The 17,454-nt window shown below is 47.1% G+C and overlaps 1 protein-coding gene across 1 annotated transcript in view; it reads left to right on the top strand.

The window, feature by feature from the left end:
- Positions 1-17,454, top strand: part of plch2a (phospholipase C, eta 2a) — a 231,998-nt gene that overhangs the window by 181,931 nt on the left and 32,613 nt on the right. The window contains exons 15-22 of the mRNA XM_052039505.1: positions 355-455; positions 892-989; positions 1,986-2,168; positions 3,787-3,894; positions 6,430-6,554; positions 8,516-8,600; positions 10,752-10,898; positions 12,343-12,422. Coding sequence (XP_051895465.1) covers positions 355-455; positions 892-989; positions 1,986-2,168; positions 3,787-3,894; positions 6,430-6,554; positions 8,516-8,600; positions 10,752-10,898; positions 12,343-12,422 — 927 coding nt within the window. The remainder of the gene's footprint in view (positions 1-354; positions 456-891; positions 990-1,985; positions 2,169-3,786; positions 3,895-6,429; positions 6,555-8,515; positions 8,601-10,751; positions 10,899-12,342; positions 12,423-17,454) is intronic.

Genomic DNA, 17,454 nt, shown 5'->3' with positions numbered 1-17,454 from the left:
TGTAGTTCTATGTTCTATGTTCTGGAGTCACATGCAGGGCAACCTCGGTAAGGATGGCAGATTTCCTTCCCCGTAGGGCATTAGTGAACCAGATAACAATCTAATAGTTCCATTGCTATCTCTAACATTCGTTTCCAAATTTATTTACTTGAATTCAAATTCCTTAGCTGCCTTGGTGAGATTTGAACTTGCATCTCTGGATCAAGGGCCTAGATTGTTGGAGACCAATTCAGTAACATAGCTGCTGCGCTACCATCCCAGGGCCCCTGTGGAATGAAACCACAGAAAAGGGCACTGCAGTGTACTGTCAGAACGTATGACCATCCAATCAGTGCTGCAATTCACTCGTTGCAGAAAAAAGCTGTGAAGATAAAGAAGTCCTCGAGCTTGGAGGATGATGAAGAAGAACAGGAGCATCAGACCACTGCTGGCCGAAGCATGGTGCACTCAACAAGGTGAGCAGTCAGGATGGACCAAAGGAGGGAGACTGCCGTTGCCCAGCAGAACCATCAAACGGGGGAGAAGGATCATCCAGTGGAGAGCAACTATTGCAGGTGTACCGTTACATGCAGGTTGGCCAGTTTTGTCCAGTCCACATTCACCATTCTGAGTATAAAGCCCAGATCTAAGGGTAGCCTCTCCCACTTTATTTACGGTGCTAGCACAAGACAATTGCAGGAAGGCCATTCTGTCCATCGTCATTCACCCATGCTTAATGCTCCCAAGCTGGGCCATCCAATTGTTAACTTATTGTGGGTGTTTCATTTCCTGCGCTCATGCAGCTGTTAACAACTGTTGTTTGAAGATTTCTTGACATCAGTCCTGACTTACATATTACCCTGTCTGAGAGACACTGTGGAACTCTCTCTTAACTTTCCCTTCTTTGGTCAGGAGCGGCAGGCTGAAGAAGACCATGAAGCTGTCCCGGGCCCTCTCGGACCTGGTTAAGTACACAAAGTCCGTCGGCATGTACGATATCGACTCTGAAGGTGCGTGATACAAAATGCATTGATTTACTATTCCAGCCACGTCCATGAAAACACCTTGTGGAGTCAGTGATGTGCATAGTATGTGAGAACAGGGGCAGCAGGATAATACAGGGCAGAATTGCAGCCTGGCCATCCTTAGTGATGCGGAGGACTCTGGGAGCCATATATAACCCTAATTGTGTCCAATATGATAGTCCTCAGAACTCATGCCATCAGCACTCCCAGCTCAGACTTGCCTTTGAGGGGATCATAGGCCAAAGGGAAATGGAGTCTGAGGTCAATCATCATGGAGCCATTGGAGGATCAGATGCCAGGGATTGGGAGGCGGTTGGGGGATTGGAGATTGGGCAATGGGGAATGGTTAGGAGATCGGAAATTGGGAAGTGGAGGTTAGTCAAGAGAACAGGGACTGTGGATGGTTGAGAGTGGAGACTAGCGAGTGGGGGAAGTTGGAAGATTGGAGACTGGCGAGTGGGAGGGTGGGAGATCAGATTTTGGGGAGTGGGTAGTTGTTGACAGTCCAACCACCAAGCGACTGCCAAGTACCTCAATACCCCTGGTATAGACAGAAGAAAGTTCAGTCAAAAAAAGAACAAGGCCAGTTCTCGATGGAGAGAAACGTGCAGGGTGTGGGAAAGAGTGGAAGAGAGAATGGAAGTGGGACCAGTGGGGTGGACCTGTGAAGGAGATATGCTGGGCTGAATGGCCTCTTTCTTTGCTGTTTAATCCTATGACAAACCTGAAGCTGCTGATTGACAACCTTGGCCCTCCTCCCATATCCCGACTGCCAGAAGGGCAGGACTTCCCATCCAGTGATGGTCACTGTTGCTGATTGGCCTGTCTGGGCTGTGGTAAGACGCCCGAGCAGTTGAGGGGGGTGGGGGAGCAGTTAGGAGCAAGTCCTCCCTGGGAACACAACCACTTTAAGTGTGGGTGTGGCTGCACTTCTCCCACCTGAGCTTTGATAACTGCTCTTCTACTTGATCTCTCCAACAGTCGTGTGCAGTTGGCAGGTCTCTTCATTCAGCGAAGCGAAAACCCACCAGCTCCTGCAGCAGAAGCCCCAGCAATTTCTCCGGGTGAACCAGCAGCAGCTCTCCCGCATCTACCCTTCCTCCTACAGGGTGGACTCCAGCAACTTCAACCCACAGCCCTTCTGGAATGCAGGTTGCCAGCTAGGTACATAAACCACACCACTCACCTACGTCCAACCCTTCACCCCGCCTCTGGTCCCAACAGCCAAACTCCAACAGAAGTCTTCCACTCAGTCAGTGCACGGTGGCACTGCCTGCACTCCCAGCCTGAAGCTCGATGGTGTTCTGTGCTGTGGGTACCAGATCTACGTCAGGCAGGGCAGAAATTAAGATTCAGATCAGACGTATCCTTACTGAATGGTGGAGCAGGCTCCAGCATATGAAGGACAGCAAGAGCCAGATAACATTCAGGCAAGAGCTGATCAGTGGCAAGTGCCAGGCAATGCATGTTTCTACCGTTGACACTCATTGGCATCACCATTTTCCCTCCCCCAATGTCAACATCCTCCCCATTAACCAGAAACACAACCGGACCAGCCACGTACATTCTGTGAGCAGGTAGGAGACTGGGTAACCTGTAGTGAATGACTCACCTCCTGACACCCGAAGCCTTTCTACTGTCTACCACACATAAGCGAGGAGCTGGTGGAACACTCCCTTGGATAAGCTCCAAGAAGCCATCCAGGACAAAACAGCCTGCTTGATTGGCACTACATCCACCACCTTAAATATTTATTCCTTCCACTACCTGCACACAGAATGAGTAGCATCGTAGACTAATTGCACTACAGTTACTTGCCTTGATAACTCAGACAGCAATTCCTAAACCTAAAAAGGACAAGAGCTTCAGGTGTATAGGAACACTGCTACCTCTAGGTTTCCTTCCAGGTCACACACCATCCTCTGTTGGAAATATATCACCTGTTCTTTGTTTGTCACTGGATCTAAATCCTGGAACCCTCTACCAACATTACTGTGGAAGTACCTTCACCAGAAAAACTGCAAGTGTTCAAATAGGTGCTCCCCACCACCTTCGCAAGATCAGTTAGGTGTAAGCAATAAATACTGGCCTTGCCAGCAATACCCAGATCCCAAAACACGAATAAATTACAAAATAACCTCCTCCTGTTTCTGAGAAGAAGCCCTGCTTGGTGTGGGAGATTGGTCTTTGGAGAAAAGTGATACCCTTGCATTAGATGGGCCCTATGTCAAGTCTTAGCAACTGATTAATCCATTGTATTCATTAGAGACAGAAGCTACTCACCGGAACGGGAGAGACACCATGCAGATGGCAGTCAGAGTGATCACCACAGGCTGTACGTTGGCTGATAGTGCTCCATGTGTAGAAATCTCAGCTCAGCCATTTAATTGGCATGGGGTTCTTAGAGTAGAAATGGTGAGATCTGTGGCAGCTTGAAGGCTCGGAAGGCAGTTAAGATAAGATTCAAGCCATCTTTATTGGTCACATGTACATTGAAACACACAGTGAAATGCATCTTTGCATAGAGTCTTCTGGGGGCAGCCCGCAAGTGCCGCCATGCTTCTAGCGCCGACATAGTGTACCCACAACTTCCTAACCTGTATGTCTTTGGAACGTGGGAGGAAACCAGAGCACCCAGAGGAAGCCCACACAGTCACGGGGAGAACGTACAAACTCCTTACAGACAGTGGCCGGAATTGAACCCGGGTCGCTGGCGCTGTAATACCGTGCCTGCCTTAATTCACATAAATGAGTAATGCTCTCTGTCCCTGTCTTCCTCCAGTTGCATTGAACTACCAGTCTGAAGGAAGAGTGCTGCAGCTTAATAGAGCCAAGTTTAACTCCAATGGGAACTGTGGTTACGTCCTCAAACCCAAGTGCATGACTCGAGGTAAGGAAGAATAAACTCATGTATTTGGGGTTGGTTTCTGTGAGGACAAAGTCCAGGATCTGACAGACTGACACTGAACTCTGATTTTTCACCTCTGATGTCTCGATATGGATCTAGCCCAGACCCGGTAACTGTCAGGCAGAGGGAATGGTCCTCACTAATTGGGAAGAGCCATATCCTTTCTACACTGGTGGGATAAAGATCTCTTCTCCATATGAGGATCTGGGAGGGGCTGTGTGATGGACTCTGCTTCACTCTGGCCAGCAAAAATTTGTAGCACCAAATTGCTGTTAAATTACACGCAATCAGTAACTTTCAATAACTGCTCCACTAAATAATAGCATCCCACACATGTCTGTTCCTCAGAGTGTCTGCCACAACTCAGCTGAGCAGGATTCGCTCACGTTCAGTCATTGTTTTACCACATGGACTGTACAGCACAGCCCCAATGGTTAACATACACACACCCCTCCTCCCACACCAACCCATCTCCCTCTGGCAGCATAACCAAGTCTTCTTTTCCCTTTGTGGGACCATTAGATTCACTTTAAATGCTGTTGACCTCACCCTGTGCCAAGGAATATCACAATCCCAACCTCTCTGTCTAAAGGAATCTCTCCTGCATTCCCTAATGATTTATTTCTGTCTGATATTCAAGTTTGGCCTGTACTGCCGCAGGATGTGTTTTCTGTACATCTGGAATAGCCTTGTAACAATTAGGCAGCAAAACCACAACATCTGGAAGATGTTAAGCCTGTGAGTGATTGCTTGAATCTGATGGAATGGGCAGAGTTGTTCTGTATAATTCTCCACTCGGTTTAAACTTGTCACATCAGCTGCCTCATCATTCAAATTATTGGTACAGTATAAATCCCCTCGGGAAACTCCAATCAAAGATGTTGTCTGTCAGTGGAACAATCCTTTACCCTGACGGCGTTAACTCTTAGTACGTACTGTGGAGGTGTTGGTGCTGGTATGTGGGACATTTGTCAAACCACAGCTGGTGGTCCGTGTCCCAGGTCAGCGACGGAAGCGGTCGGATGTAAACTCAGGAGTGTGATGCCTACTGCATCGATCTGCCATTATCGTTCCTGCATCAGCTGCCCGACTGTCACTGATCATCCAGTGCCAAATGTTCTGCTATCAGAACCCAAGCATGAACAAACAAAGGGGATAACAGACAGCCGACCATTAATCTGGCCACTGCCAACATCCGAAGTGCCTCCCACTGTGTCCTGCACCAAAGTCCGGCCCCACTGAACCCTTCATCAGCACCCCCACTGAACCCTTCGTCAGTTCCCCCACCGAACCCTTCGTCCCCCCACTGAACCCTTCGTCAGCCCCCCCACTGAACCCTTTGTCAGTTCCCCACTGAACCCTTCATCAGTTCCCCCCACTGAACCCTTCGTCAGTCCCCTCACTGAATCCTTCATCAACCCCCCCCACTGAACCCTTTGTCAGCTCCCCCCCACTGAACCCTTCATCAGCCCCCCCACTGAACCCTTCGTCAGTCCCCCCACTGAATCCTTCATCAACCCCCCCCACTGAACCCTTCGTCAGTTTCCCCCACTGAACCCTTTTATCCCCCTACTGACCCCTTCATCAGTTCTCTCACTGAACCCTTCATCAGTTCCCCCACTGAACCCTTCGTCAGTCCCCCCACTGAATCCTTCATCAACCCCCCCACTGAACCCTTCGTCAGTTTCCCCCACTGAACCCTTCACCAATGTTCCCCCCAGTTTTGTACTTTGATGTATTCCCGCACTTAATGTCCACATTCAATGTGTCCTTCCCCAATATGTTTCCCGATTCTTGACCTTTAAAAATATATCCCCCTAATAATGTCCATGTCTGATGTATCCCCAACTAAGTCCTGTCTAATTTTCTCCATCTGTTAAATGTTTCTGTCACCTTGCCCTCTGTCCTCAATGTGACCCACTCTCATTCTTTGCCAGGCACAGACCTTTTACTGATATTCTGTACACCTAGCCTTACTTCTCTTTCAATGTGTCCTTTAACCGATGCTGCTTGTGATTTAACTCGCATCGAGTTCTGTTCAGCCATCACCCAGTCCTGCCGATCTCTATTAGTTCCTGCCTGTCAATGTCTTGATTTTAAAGTTCTCATCCTTGAATTTGATTCCTTTACTGACCCTCCTCTCTGTGACCGGCTTCAGCCCCACCACCCTCTGGGATCTCTGCTTTCCTCCAATTCCGCCCTCTCGCATGACCTCATTTTCCACTCCTCCTCCAGGCCCTGGGCCCTGCAGTTGCGTCCGTCTCTCCACCTCTGTACTCCCCTCAAGCCTCCTCCAACCTACTCCTTAAACCCACCACAGGCTGAGAGCAGGCGGTCAGCCACCACTCATTTCATGGTTCTTTGACACTCTGTGACCAATTTACATTTCTGTGAAATACCTGAGGACAGTTTGCTACATTTAAGGAGTTGTTTCAGGAGTGGGGAGAAGAAGGTTTTTAATGAAGGGGACTTGTCACATGCTGCACCTCTCCCTACTAAAGGATTGCTTTCCTCCAGGTACCTTTAACTCAACAGCAGACGATTTGCTGTCTGGACAGACAAAGAAACAACTGGTCCTGAGGATCATCAGTGGCCAACAGCTTCCAAAACCCAAAGATTCAATGCTGGGCGACAGGGGAGAGGTCAGTGAACATCTGGCGGTAAGACTTATAGAGGCTCTTCGGCCCACCCTATCCACGCTGTCCATCATGTACCATTCTATACTAATCCCAAGCAAGATGGCGCCAGAGCATGGCGATGCGTTGCAAGCTGCTCTCTGCAGATCCACTCATTCCTTATATTGCAACCGTTCTACCTCAATGCACTGTTGTAATCAAATGATCAGAATGGATGGCATGTAAAACAAAGTTTTTCACCATACCTCGGTACATGTGACAATAAACCAACTTGCCAGTACCTGGTTCACAGCCTTCTAGGTCTTGGCAATTCAAGTGTTCCTCTAAACACTCCTGAAGTGTTGTGAGAATATCTGCCTCCACCTCCCCCTCAGGCATTGTGTTCCAAATACCAACCATCCTCTGCCTAAAATAAATTCCTTCTCCAATCCCCTCTAAACCCCTTCCTCCTTACCCTAAACCTAGCTTTAGACATCATTGCCATGGGAGCACATTGCCTCCATGTAAAAGACGTTCAATAAAAATTCCTTCTGAGGCCTTCCAATGACTCAGATTTAATCAGCTCTGTCCACGGGGTTTTTTAACCTTTCTAACGTCCCAGTACCTCTGGAAATTAAGGGTTAGTTTCCAGGACACAGCTTGGACAAACCAGGAAAAATATCATCGGTCATCAGGAATGATTTGTGCGTTCTCCTTGTTATCATTTTTATTGAAAGCTTTTGTCATTGAAACAATACTCTCATTAAGGGAGCAGGTCATTTAACTGAGGGCCAAGGATCATCCACTCGGATGGCAAAGGATCTATTCACGTTCCAGTTGGCCGTCAGAAGGGTAGGTGCGTCGGGTGACCAACAATGGGAGTGCATGGAGATCAGAGGTTGGAGGTCATGTGAGAAAACCTCCAGGAAGTTGTCCAACTGTTCCCACCCACCTTCCCTACCCAGTGTGCTAATAAATCTCTGGGGTTGTAAGTCGACAACTGTTTCCTCACAATAAGATGCATGCTCAAGGACAATGGAAAAGTGGGATTGATACATTTTTATTGTGCAGGTGTCTGAACCAAGTTAAGATCCAGATCCACACAAATGTAATTAGACAGCAGAATGGGCTTGAGAACCCAGAATGGACGGCACAGTGGTGCAGCCAGTAGAGCCACTGCATCACAGCTCCAGGGAGCCAAGTTCAAACCTGACCCATGCTGCTGTTAGTGTGGAGTTTGCACAACTCCCTGTTACCACATAGGTTTTCCCCCGGGGCTCCCATATCCTCCCAGCCTCTAAAACATGTAGGTTGGGAGATAATTGGCCACTGTAAATTAACTCCGGTGTGTCGGTGAATGGTGGATTGGGGGAGGAGGGGAAGTTGATGGGAGTATGGGGAGAATGAAGTGGACTAGGGTAGTGTAAACACAGGTGCTTGATGGTTGGCACAGACTCAGTGGGCCAAAGGGCCTATTTCCATGCTCCACCTCTCTGTGATAATCTGGCTGAATGGCTTGTGAAGGATCCTGTGCTTCTCCCTCCTCAGGTGGATGACCTTGGCCAGGTTAAAGAGTGACAGGACCTCCTTGGAACAGGTCCCATTGCACAAGCCACCCAGAAGCTGAGGGACGAACATTGTCAAAGTCAGGTTGTGGCTTAGGTTGGTGGGATGTTTGGATGAAGACTGAATCAGTCTCCAGCTTTGGCATTCCCTCCTAAAACTGTCCACCGTCTATGGCTGACCGGTGATTATGGCATTGGACTAACAATCCAAAGAACATCAGTCCAAATCCCAATGTGGGCCATTTGAAAATCTGAATTTGGTTTGAGCAGAGGTATGAAGCAGGCTGCCCATTGTATCCCCACCACCCTGTGGGGTGTATAACAGCAGCCATTTCATACCATTGTTGAGGGGTAGGTGGGTGAATGATGCTAAACTAATGACTGGGAGCTTAATCCACACTTTCTGTTGCTTTTGTTCTGTAGATAATCGACCCTTTTGTGGAGGTGGAGCTAATCGGCTTGGCTGTTGACTGTTTCAAGGAGCAGACCAGAGTGGTGGATGACAACGGTAAACAGAGCGGGTGGGGTGGAGCAGGGTGCTACACTGGCCTGGGGTGGGAAGGAGGGGGGCCTGTGAGTGACACCCTTATTTTGGTGAGTCAAGACCTGAGATTCACAGCTCACTGAACTGTGGGGTGGGTGAGATTTATAATTGGCTGTAAGCTTGGCTAATTTAAATGAGCACTTGAATTGCCAAGGCTTAGAGGGCTATAGAACAAGTGCTGGGTTAGTAGAGGTGGCTACTTAACAGCTGGCATGGACATAGTGGGCCAAAAGGCCTTTTTCTATGCTGCCAGACTCTATGACTTTAATTTGGTGCATGTTGTTCATAACTGAGACACAGAACAAAGAGGAAGTTACCCGTCTGCGCTGAATGCAGAAACTTGCCTCTTCGTCTGTCTATGTGTGGACAGTGTGTGCAGGGTCCAGTTGAATAACCGCATTCCTTACAGATGTATGACATTATGAAATCACATGATCTGGACTTGAAATTTATGCTTTTATCAATTTTGCTCTTTTGTTATTAAATCCATTTGTAACTTTTCAGTTATTCACTCTGATGGTTTATACCCAAAGCCAAGGTCCAAGCCAGTGACAGGATCAGTCCATGGCTGGATTCATCCAACCACTAGGTGGCACCCAACACCAGTGCAATGTTTGCTGCCTTCTCAAAGGGTCAGTGGAATAGGCGCAAGGATTCAGCGTCCGATCTTATGGGAGTATCAACCGTCCATTAATGACCTTCCTGAAACCATACTGAAAAGAAAAAAATTGATTTTATATTACACCTCTACATTTTCAGGATGCCCCACTGGGTTTTAATTCAGTGAAATACTTTCAAAGTGGCAGTGTATGGAAATGTGTCAGCCAGTTTTGAACAGAGTGAGATGCTGCAGTCAGTATTATAATAAATAACCAAACATCTGCTTTGATGATGTTGGTTGAGAGATAAATATCAACCAGGAGACTTTTGCTGTTCTTCTGTCAATAATGTTGTCTGAGAGAGCATGAGAGATCTGAAGGACCATCCATCCAATGGTAGCACTGAGGGAATGGTGCATCCCTCCAATGCTGCACCATTCTTCAGTGCTACACTGGATTTGTCACAAGAACACAAGAAAATAGGAGCAGGAGAAGGCCACTCAGCCCCTCTAGTCTGTCCTGCAATTCAATATGATCTACTCCCAGGCCTCAACTCTTCCTCTGTGCCAGATCCCACAGCCGTCATTCCCCAATCTTTCAAAAACATATCTACCTTCACTTTAAATACTTCTCATGCTCTCACCTCCACAATCCCAGGGGAAGAGAATTCCACAGATTCACCACCTTCTGTGAGAAGAAATTTCCACATATCTTGGTTTTAAATGAATGGCCTTTTATCTTGAGATTATATCCCCTTGTTCAAGACTGTCCCACCAGTGAAAGCAGGTTAACATCTACCCATCACGTCCCCTTAGGATTTCAATAAAATCACCCCTCGTTCTTCAAAACTCCAAAGAACACAGCCTTTCTTGATAGGATATTCCTCTCATCGCAGGAATTAACCCGGTGGATCTCCTTTGGACTGCCTCTAATGCTACTCTATCCTTTCCTAGGTTAGAGGACCAAAGCTGTGCACAGTGCTCCAGGTGTGGCCTCACCAACCCCCTGTACAATTGTAATAAAACCTCCCTATTTCTAAACCAACCCCTTTCCAATGAAGGTCAAAACACCATTTGCCCTCTTAACTGTTTGCTGCACCTGCCTGCTAACGTCTTGTGATTCCTGCACAAGAACCTCTAAATATCTCTGCACTGCACTCATCTGCAATCTTTCTCCATTCAGATAATAATCTGTCTTTTGATTCCTTTTACAAAAATGCATGACCTCACACTAAACTCCATTTGCCAACTCTTCGCCCACTCAGTCAATCTAACTATATCCTGTTACAGAGTCACAATATCGTCATCACAACTTACCCTTGCACTTTTTTTCATGCCAGCCTACATTATGTGCTCACGTCCCCAGACAGGGACTTGAGCCCATTGCTTACTGGCTCTGACCAATGGCTGAGCCTTAAAGGAACTGTGTGCTTGTTGGTAATCCTGTCTCTTGCTGATGGCCTGAATGAGCGCTTGTTTGGATTTTCTGATTGGGTGATATCATCATGTGATTGCAGGATTTAACCCAATGTGGGAGGAGACACTGGTGTTCACTGTTCACATGCCCGAACTTGCACTTGTCCGCTTCCTGGTCTGGGACCACGATCCAATTGGTCGAGATTTTATTGGTCAAAGAACTTTGGCCTTCACCAGCATGATGCCTGGTAAGTAAGAGGATGCCACAGGACCTCGGAAGAAATATCCAATAACTGGGTGTTTGTATAGGTTTGTTTAACCAGACTGGAACTGCCTGGTAACGCAGCTAAATGTTGGTGCTGCAGCTGTCGACAGTCGGACTCCTGTGTGTGGAAGGACAGGCTGCAGCGACTTCAAGGACACAGGAACTATAAAGGAAGATGTGCTCCACAATGAAGTTAAGTCCTCTGCAGAGGCCAGGGTTAGCACCAGTTTGGTTTCACGAGCCTATTCAGAAGCCTAAGAACAGGGTGGGAGTTGAGCCAAAAATGGTGATTTTGGAAGGAAGCTCATAAATATGGGTTTTAGGAGGTACAGAGGGATTTGGGAAGGGAATTCCAGAGGAGCTTAAAGTACGTCCACAAATGGCTGATGCGATTCTCAGAGGGAGCCTAGAATCCAGGGTGGGAGAGGTGGAGAGTTTGTGGGTCAGGGAAACTAGGTCTGGAGACACCACAGAGAGGGATTGGGCCACGGAACTGTCTGGGTGCGAGGGCAGGGATTTTAACTTTGATGCCAGGTTGAGTGAGAGTCATTGACAGTAGTGATTTGGTTCAGGAGTTTGGAGACGAGGGAGTCAGAATCAGGTTTATTATCACTGTCTTATATGGTGTGAAATTTGTCGTTTTGCGGCAGCAGCACAGTGCAAGACATTAAAAAAACTATAAATTACAAAATAAATAAATAGTGCAAAAAAAAGGAACAATGAGGTAGTGTTCATGGGTTCATGGACCGTTCAGAGGTCTGATGGTGGTGCAGAATAAGCTGCTCCTGAATTGTTGGATTTGGGACTTCAGGCTTCTGTACCTCCTCCCCGATGGTAGTAATGAGAAGAGGGCATGTCCCAGATGGTGAGGGTCCTGAATGATGGATGCCGCCTTCTTAAGGCACCCCTTCTTAAAGATGTCCTCGATGGTGGGGAGGGTTGTGCCCGTGATGGAGCTGACTGAGTCTACAACCCTCTGCAGTCTCTCACAATCCTGTGCATTGGAGCGTCCGTACCAGGCTATCATCCTGGAGAGCGCTAGTGTGGCTGAGTTTGGAGGGTCCTCTCACAGCAGGTGGGCATGGCCAGAGGTGGAGGCAGCTGATGTTCCAGAGACGGACCATCAGTTTGAACCCAGCTTAGGACCAGTGTGGGATGGTGGGAGCAAGTGGCCAGAAAGGGGTGGAGGGGATATTGAATATGGAATTAGCGGCAAGGGAACGGGATTAGTGACTGAGGTCGAAACAAATGCTTCTGTCCTCCTGGGGCACAACCGGAGAAAATTCCCAGCCCATCTACACTCAGTTCCTGCCCTCGCTGGTTCAGAACACAAAGAGGAAGGAGATACAGAAATTCTGCTCACATCTCTTTGCACACTAGCTGCAAGGGGCTATGCTGCTGACTCCCACATCCTTCTTTCTCCTCAGGTTATCGGCACGTGTACCTGGAGGGGATGGAAGAGGCCTCCATCTTTGTTCATGTCGCCATCAATGACATCAGTGGTAAGGTGAGTGTCCCTTGCATTAGCTGCGACAGCTTTCACAACCTTCCTCTCTTCTAGCTATGAAGGGGGTTTGGGTAAGATATTCAGCTTCCGCCTCTTTGTGAAGAAGGTGCAATGATTTGGTTCTCCTTCATCTCCAGCTTTGTATGTAATCCTGTACTGTTGCCATAATACATTGGTGCTGATGATGCTGTCTGATCCCAGAAGCGAAGCAGACCCAGGCCTGCTCGGTACTAGGCTGGAAGATCCTGTGGGAAGCCCAGGTGCAGTAGTCCTGCTGAGGTAATGGTGGGACGAGGTTGCCCCAGTTGTCACAGCATTCTTGTGACTGACTTTGCCTTTGGATTCCATAGGTGGTACAACACTTTGTCCTCTCCTTATAACTGAGTGTTGGTCCTGAAAACAGAGAGCAGACGCAGCCAAAACCAACTCAACAAAGAGTGAGAGAAGGGTGGGGGAGTAAAGGGGAAGGGAGAGTAGTGGAGATGACCTGCCCCAGCGGTGATTCGCGGGGTTGGGGGATAAAGTGCAAGGTCCCTTTTAACTGTTAACCTGTTCATTGCTGATCAGAAATTGTATTCCCCTTGTGTTCACCAAGCTTGCCTGAGCCGTATTCAGGTATTGTCGGAGACCCCTGTTTCTTATGTAATTTCTGTGATCATTTTGTTGGTTGCTATTTGCCTTTTAAGAATTAAATCAAATTTCGTCAGACCTGAGTGAGCAACAGCTAGTAGTGTGTCACACAAGTCACTCTCTGGGCATTTTGATGTTCCTTCTCGAAGAGTTTTGGACAGAATACCTCCTCTGTGTTCTAGAAGACCCTGGGCTTTGTTCTAGATGACTATCACTCTCACCCCACAACAGTGATAACCCCCTGTGTTTCCTCAAGACTTTGTGCTGGCTGCCCCACTACACTCCCAAAGAATGTATGTGTGGGGCAGCCTGGCCTTGTTGTTCTAGAAGCGGCTTGTTTGGTCTTCTGCGTTCTGGAACAGTTCTGTCTGTCCACATCCTCAGATACTAGATGAAAGCTGTCACAACGCAATTAAAATCATGAGTTAGCTTTGATAGGAAAGTCATTCATAGTTGCAAAAATTCTCAGCAACTTTTCATGATTTTTCTGAAAGTGCTTTTTGAGTCTGAAAATGAGGCACACATTCAGGCTGTGTGTGAACCAGTGCAGTGAGCTGCTCTTTTCCCAGCGATACCAATGAAGAACATTGCTTCTGCTCCTTATCCTTTAATCTTTGGCTGTGTCAGATATGGGAAAGCTGGAATAATACCAGCTATTCAAATCCTTTCCTGTGACTCCACTGAGAAATCATCAGAGGTGTTGAACAGTGCCAGATAAATATGGCATTGCATTTCTCTGCTTAAAATCCCATGCCTTTCAATAAAATTCAGGAATCAGAGTGCTGGATCTATTTTAATTAAGAGACATCTGCGCTAAAGAAGGCACGAAATAAGGTGATGATTAAAATCAGTCTCGTTCACTTGGTTCTGTCAAAGGAAAAAGGCTTACAGACAAGACACCTGGCAGCACCACAAGTGACAGAAGGACTGGATCTAATCAGTTGTAGGTAATATTTTTGAGACAAATGGAAATTGTTTTTTTTTGATGGTGTGCTCCAAGATTAGAACACAGCTTTAATCTTCTCCTCCTTGGAGATGTCTCTGTGTGCCCCTTTGCTTTGTTCCATCGATGAATGCACAAGGCAGATCAGTTAGACTGACAGAGCCTGAGCTGAATTGAATATCTTGTATCATCTTAGAGAAAGGAAAGATGTTAACACACATCAGGACAGACGAGCAATGTATTAACAGCCTTTTCCATAAGCAAAACCGACATCCTGATTTTGTTCTTCTTCATACATCATTCAGATTGTTAACATTTGAAGACAAGAAATTATTATTTTCATTTCAGAATATGTTAAACATTCTCAGCCTCATCCACTTTAGTTTTTCCCATTTGATTTTTTCTGTTCATTGATAGGATGGACACCTCACTGGCAAGCCCAGATTTATTGTCCATCGGTTTGAAAAGTTAGCTGGTGGTGAGCTGCCTTGTAGTAGTAGATCTGGTGTTGTCACAGTGACGCTGGAGGGGGAGTTCCAGGATTCTGACCTAGTGATAATAAAGGATTGATGATGTGCTTCCAAGTTAGGATGGTGTACTCTTGGAGAGGAGTCTGCAGGTGATGGTGTTCACTTAACATGTTTTACCCTTATCCTTATCAATTGTGAAGATGCTGGTTTTGGGACGGAATTTTGAACAGTGCAGGGGACAGGGGAGAGGGGTGGGAGGCAGTTTGTGTTGTCAAGGCACATTGCAACCACAATGCTTCAGTGGAGTGGATGTTTAGGCTAATTGAAGAGATGCTGATCAAGTGATGTGCTTTATCCTGGATAGTGTTGGGCTGCTTGACTGTTACAACACCACTTCTCCAGGCAAGCGGAGGGTAATTTTCACACTCACTAATGGATTATTCGGGCTCTTTCATATTCCCTTACAACACAGAAGGAAGCCACTTTGGCCCATCAGGTGTATGCTGGTCCACAGGGTAATCCAGTGCCCCTACTAATTTTCTCTGTAACCTATTCTCGTATCAGCTGCCCCCCAGATTCTACCAGTTACCTACACACAAGGGGTATTTTTCTGCGAATAATTAATCTACCAACCCACACGTCTTTGGAATGTGGAAAGAACCCAGTGCACCCCGGGGAAGCCCATGAAGATCATGCAAACTCCACAGGCTGCTGGACCTGTGTGGGCTCCAGTTCTCCACTAGAAATGAGAAGGCCAAGGGGTCATTTTTGCAGCTGTGCGGGGGATCTACAGTGGAGACATGCCAATCACAGGGAATTCAGGAAGATGGCAGAACAGGAGACAAAAGAGACTGCAGGTGCTCGAATCTGGCACTGAAATAGAGCACTGGAAGAACCCAATGAGTCAAGCAGCATCTGTGGAGGCAAAAGGTGTAAGACGATGTTTCGGGTCAAGATCTGAGAGGGGAGAGGAAGGATTGCCAGTATATAGCAGTATGAGGGGTTGGGGTGAGATAGAGGCTGGTAGGTGATCTGTGGAACCAGATGGGGAGGGGATGATGAGCAGATGGAATCAGGTGAATGGAGGGGATGGGAGAGTGTGTGTGTGTGTGTGTGGGAGGAGAACACCAGGGGTGTGGGTTACCTGAAACTGGAAAATGCAATGTTCATTGGGTTGTAAGTTACCCAAGTGGAATATAATAAGTTGCTTTTCCAGTTTGTGTTTGGCCTCTCCATAGCAATGGAGAAGGCCGAGGAGAGAGGTCGATGTGGGATTGGGAAGGAGAGTTAAAGTGACATGCTCAAGATGGCCATTGCGGACAGAGCGCGGGTGCTCCACAAAGTAGCCACCTAGTCTACACTTGGTTTCTCCCATGTAGAGGAGGCCACATGTGAGCACCAAATACAGAAGACGTGCCTCACCCGGAAGGGCTTTTTCAGTCTCTGGATGGTGATGAGGGAGGAGTTGAAGGGACAGGTGTTACACCTCCTGCGGTAGCTGTGGGTTTATAGAAGATGTCAGCGGCAAGTCTGTCGCCTGAGATGGAGAAAAGGAAGGGAAGTGTCAGAGATGGCCCAGCTGAATTTGAGGGCAGGGTGGAAGTTGGCATGAAAGGTGATGAAATTGACGAGTTCTGCACAAGTGCAGGAAGCAGCATCAATGCAGACATCAATGCAGCAAAGAAAGAGCTGAGGGGGTGTGCTGGAGCAGGCTTGGAACAATGACTGATCCACTTAGCCAACAAAGAGACAGGCATAGCTAAGGCCCATGCGAATGCCTATGGCTACCCCTTTGATCTGAGAAGTTGTTGAGGGTGAGAACAGAACAGTTTGAGAAAGTGATTAAAAATGCTTCCAGGATCCTGGGTTTTATAATGCAACGTATATAAAAGCAGGACAGTTTTACTGAAGCTTTCTCAAGCACTGGTTCAGCTGTAACTCATACAGTAAATAATTTTAGGACTGTGGGAAAGATGGGAAGTCCTTAAAGTACAGAAAGTTGGTCCCAGGTACATATAAACTGGAGAAGCCGAGGTTGTTCCCCTCGGACCAAAAAAGATCGAGAAGTGATTTTGATAAGCTGAAAATTAAGAAGGTGTGAGGGAATAAAGAGGAATTGTCCCATTGGCAGGAGCGTTTATCTAAGTACACAGATCTAAGGTGGTTGGTGAAAGAGCCAGGTGTTATATGAGAGTCATATTCACACAGTGAGTGGTTGTGATCCAAACTTCACTGCCTGAGAGGATGGGAAATTCATTCACCACTTTCCAAAGGGAATTGGATGATACTTGAGGGAGAACTACTTGGAGAGACATGGGAAAGGGGACTGACTGGAATTTTACAGAGGGCCAGCAAGAATCGATGGGCTGATTATCCTCCTTCTGAATTGAAGCTCTTCTATCACTTCAGGAAAATCTTTGCCGAGAATGTTTTGACAGTGAGGTGCACTGTCATGGGGAGTGATTGAGACAAATTCCAGTGGCACCTTTGAAGCCAAATAAGCCCATGGGGCAGTGGATAGTAAAGGGGGATTAGAGGATGGATTTTGTGGAGCTTAAAGGCAGGATAGACCCTTGTGTGGTAAATTCTCTTCAATTCTATGCTAAGTTCTATGAAATTCTACCCTTGAGTTCAGCAATTTCCCACCAGGGGCTTCCCTGCCACCACTTTGGTTAAATGCTCAAAATATATACTTGAGCATTTCCAAAATAACCAGATAATTGTTTGGAAGGATTATCTGTCAAAGGTGCTAGGGGGAAGTCAATTTACTTATGAGGTAGTCCCTAAGTAATAGATGCATGAGATCACAGGGATATCAGTGCCGTCACCCAATTGTCAGGAATGACTATCATGGAAAGACTTGGGAAGAAAATAGTTAAATGTCTTGGATTTTTGGGTTAAACAAGCTGCTGAAGGAATGGAAGTGGTAAAGTAGAACTGTGGGTGGGGATGTGGGATACTGTGTACATGCATTTACTGCAATCATTTT

This window comes from Pristis pectinata, chromosome 26, assembly GCF_009764475.1.
Source record: "Pristis pectinata isolate sPriPec2 chromosome 26, sPriPec2.1.pri, whole genome shotgun sequence".
NCBI classification, from domain to species: Eukaryota; Metazoa; Chordata; class Chondrichthyes; order Rhinopristiformes; family Pristidae; genus Pristis; species Pristis pectinata.
The sequence above is the reverse complement of the archived record's forward strand: the minus strand, read 5'-3'. Positions and strand labels throughout refer to the sequence as shown.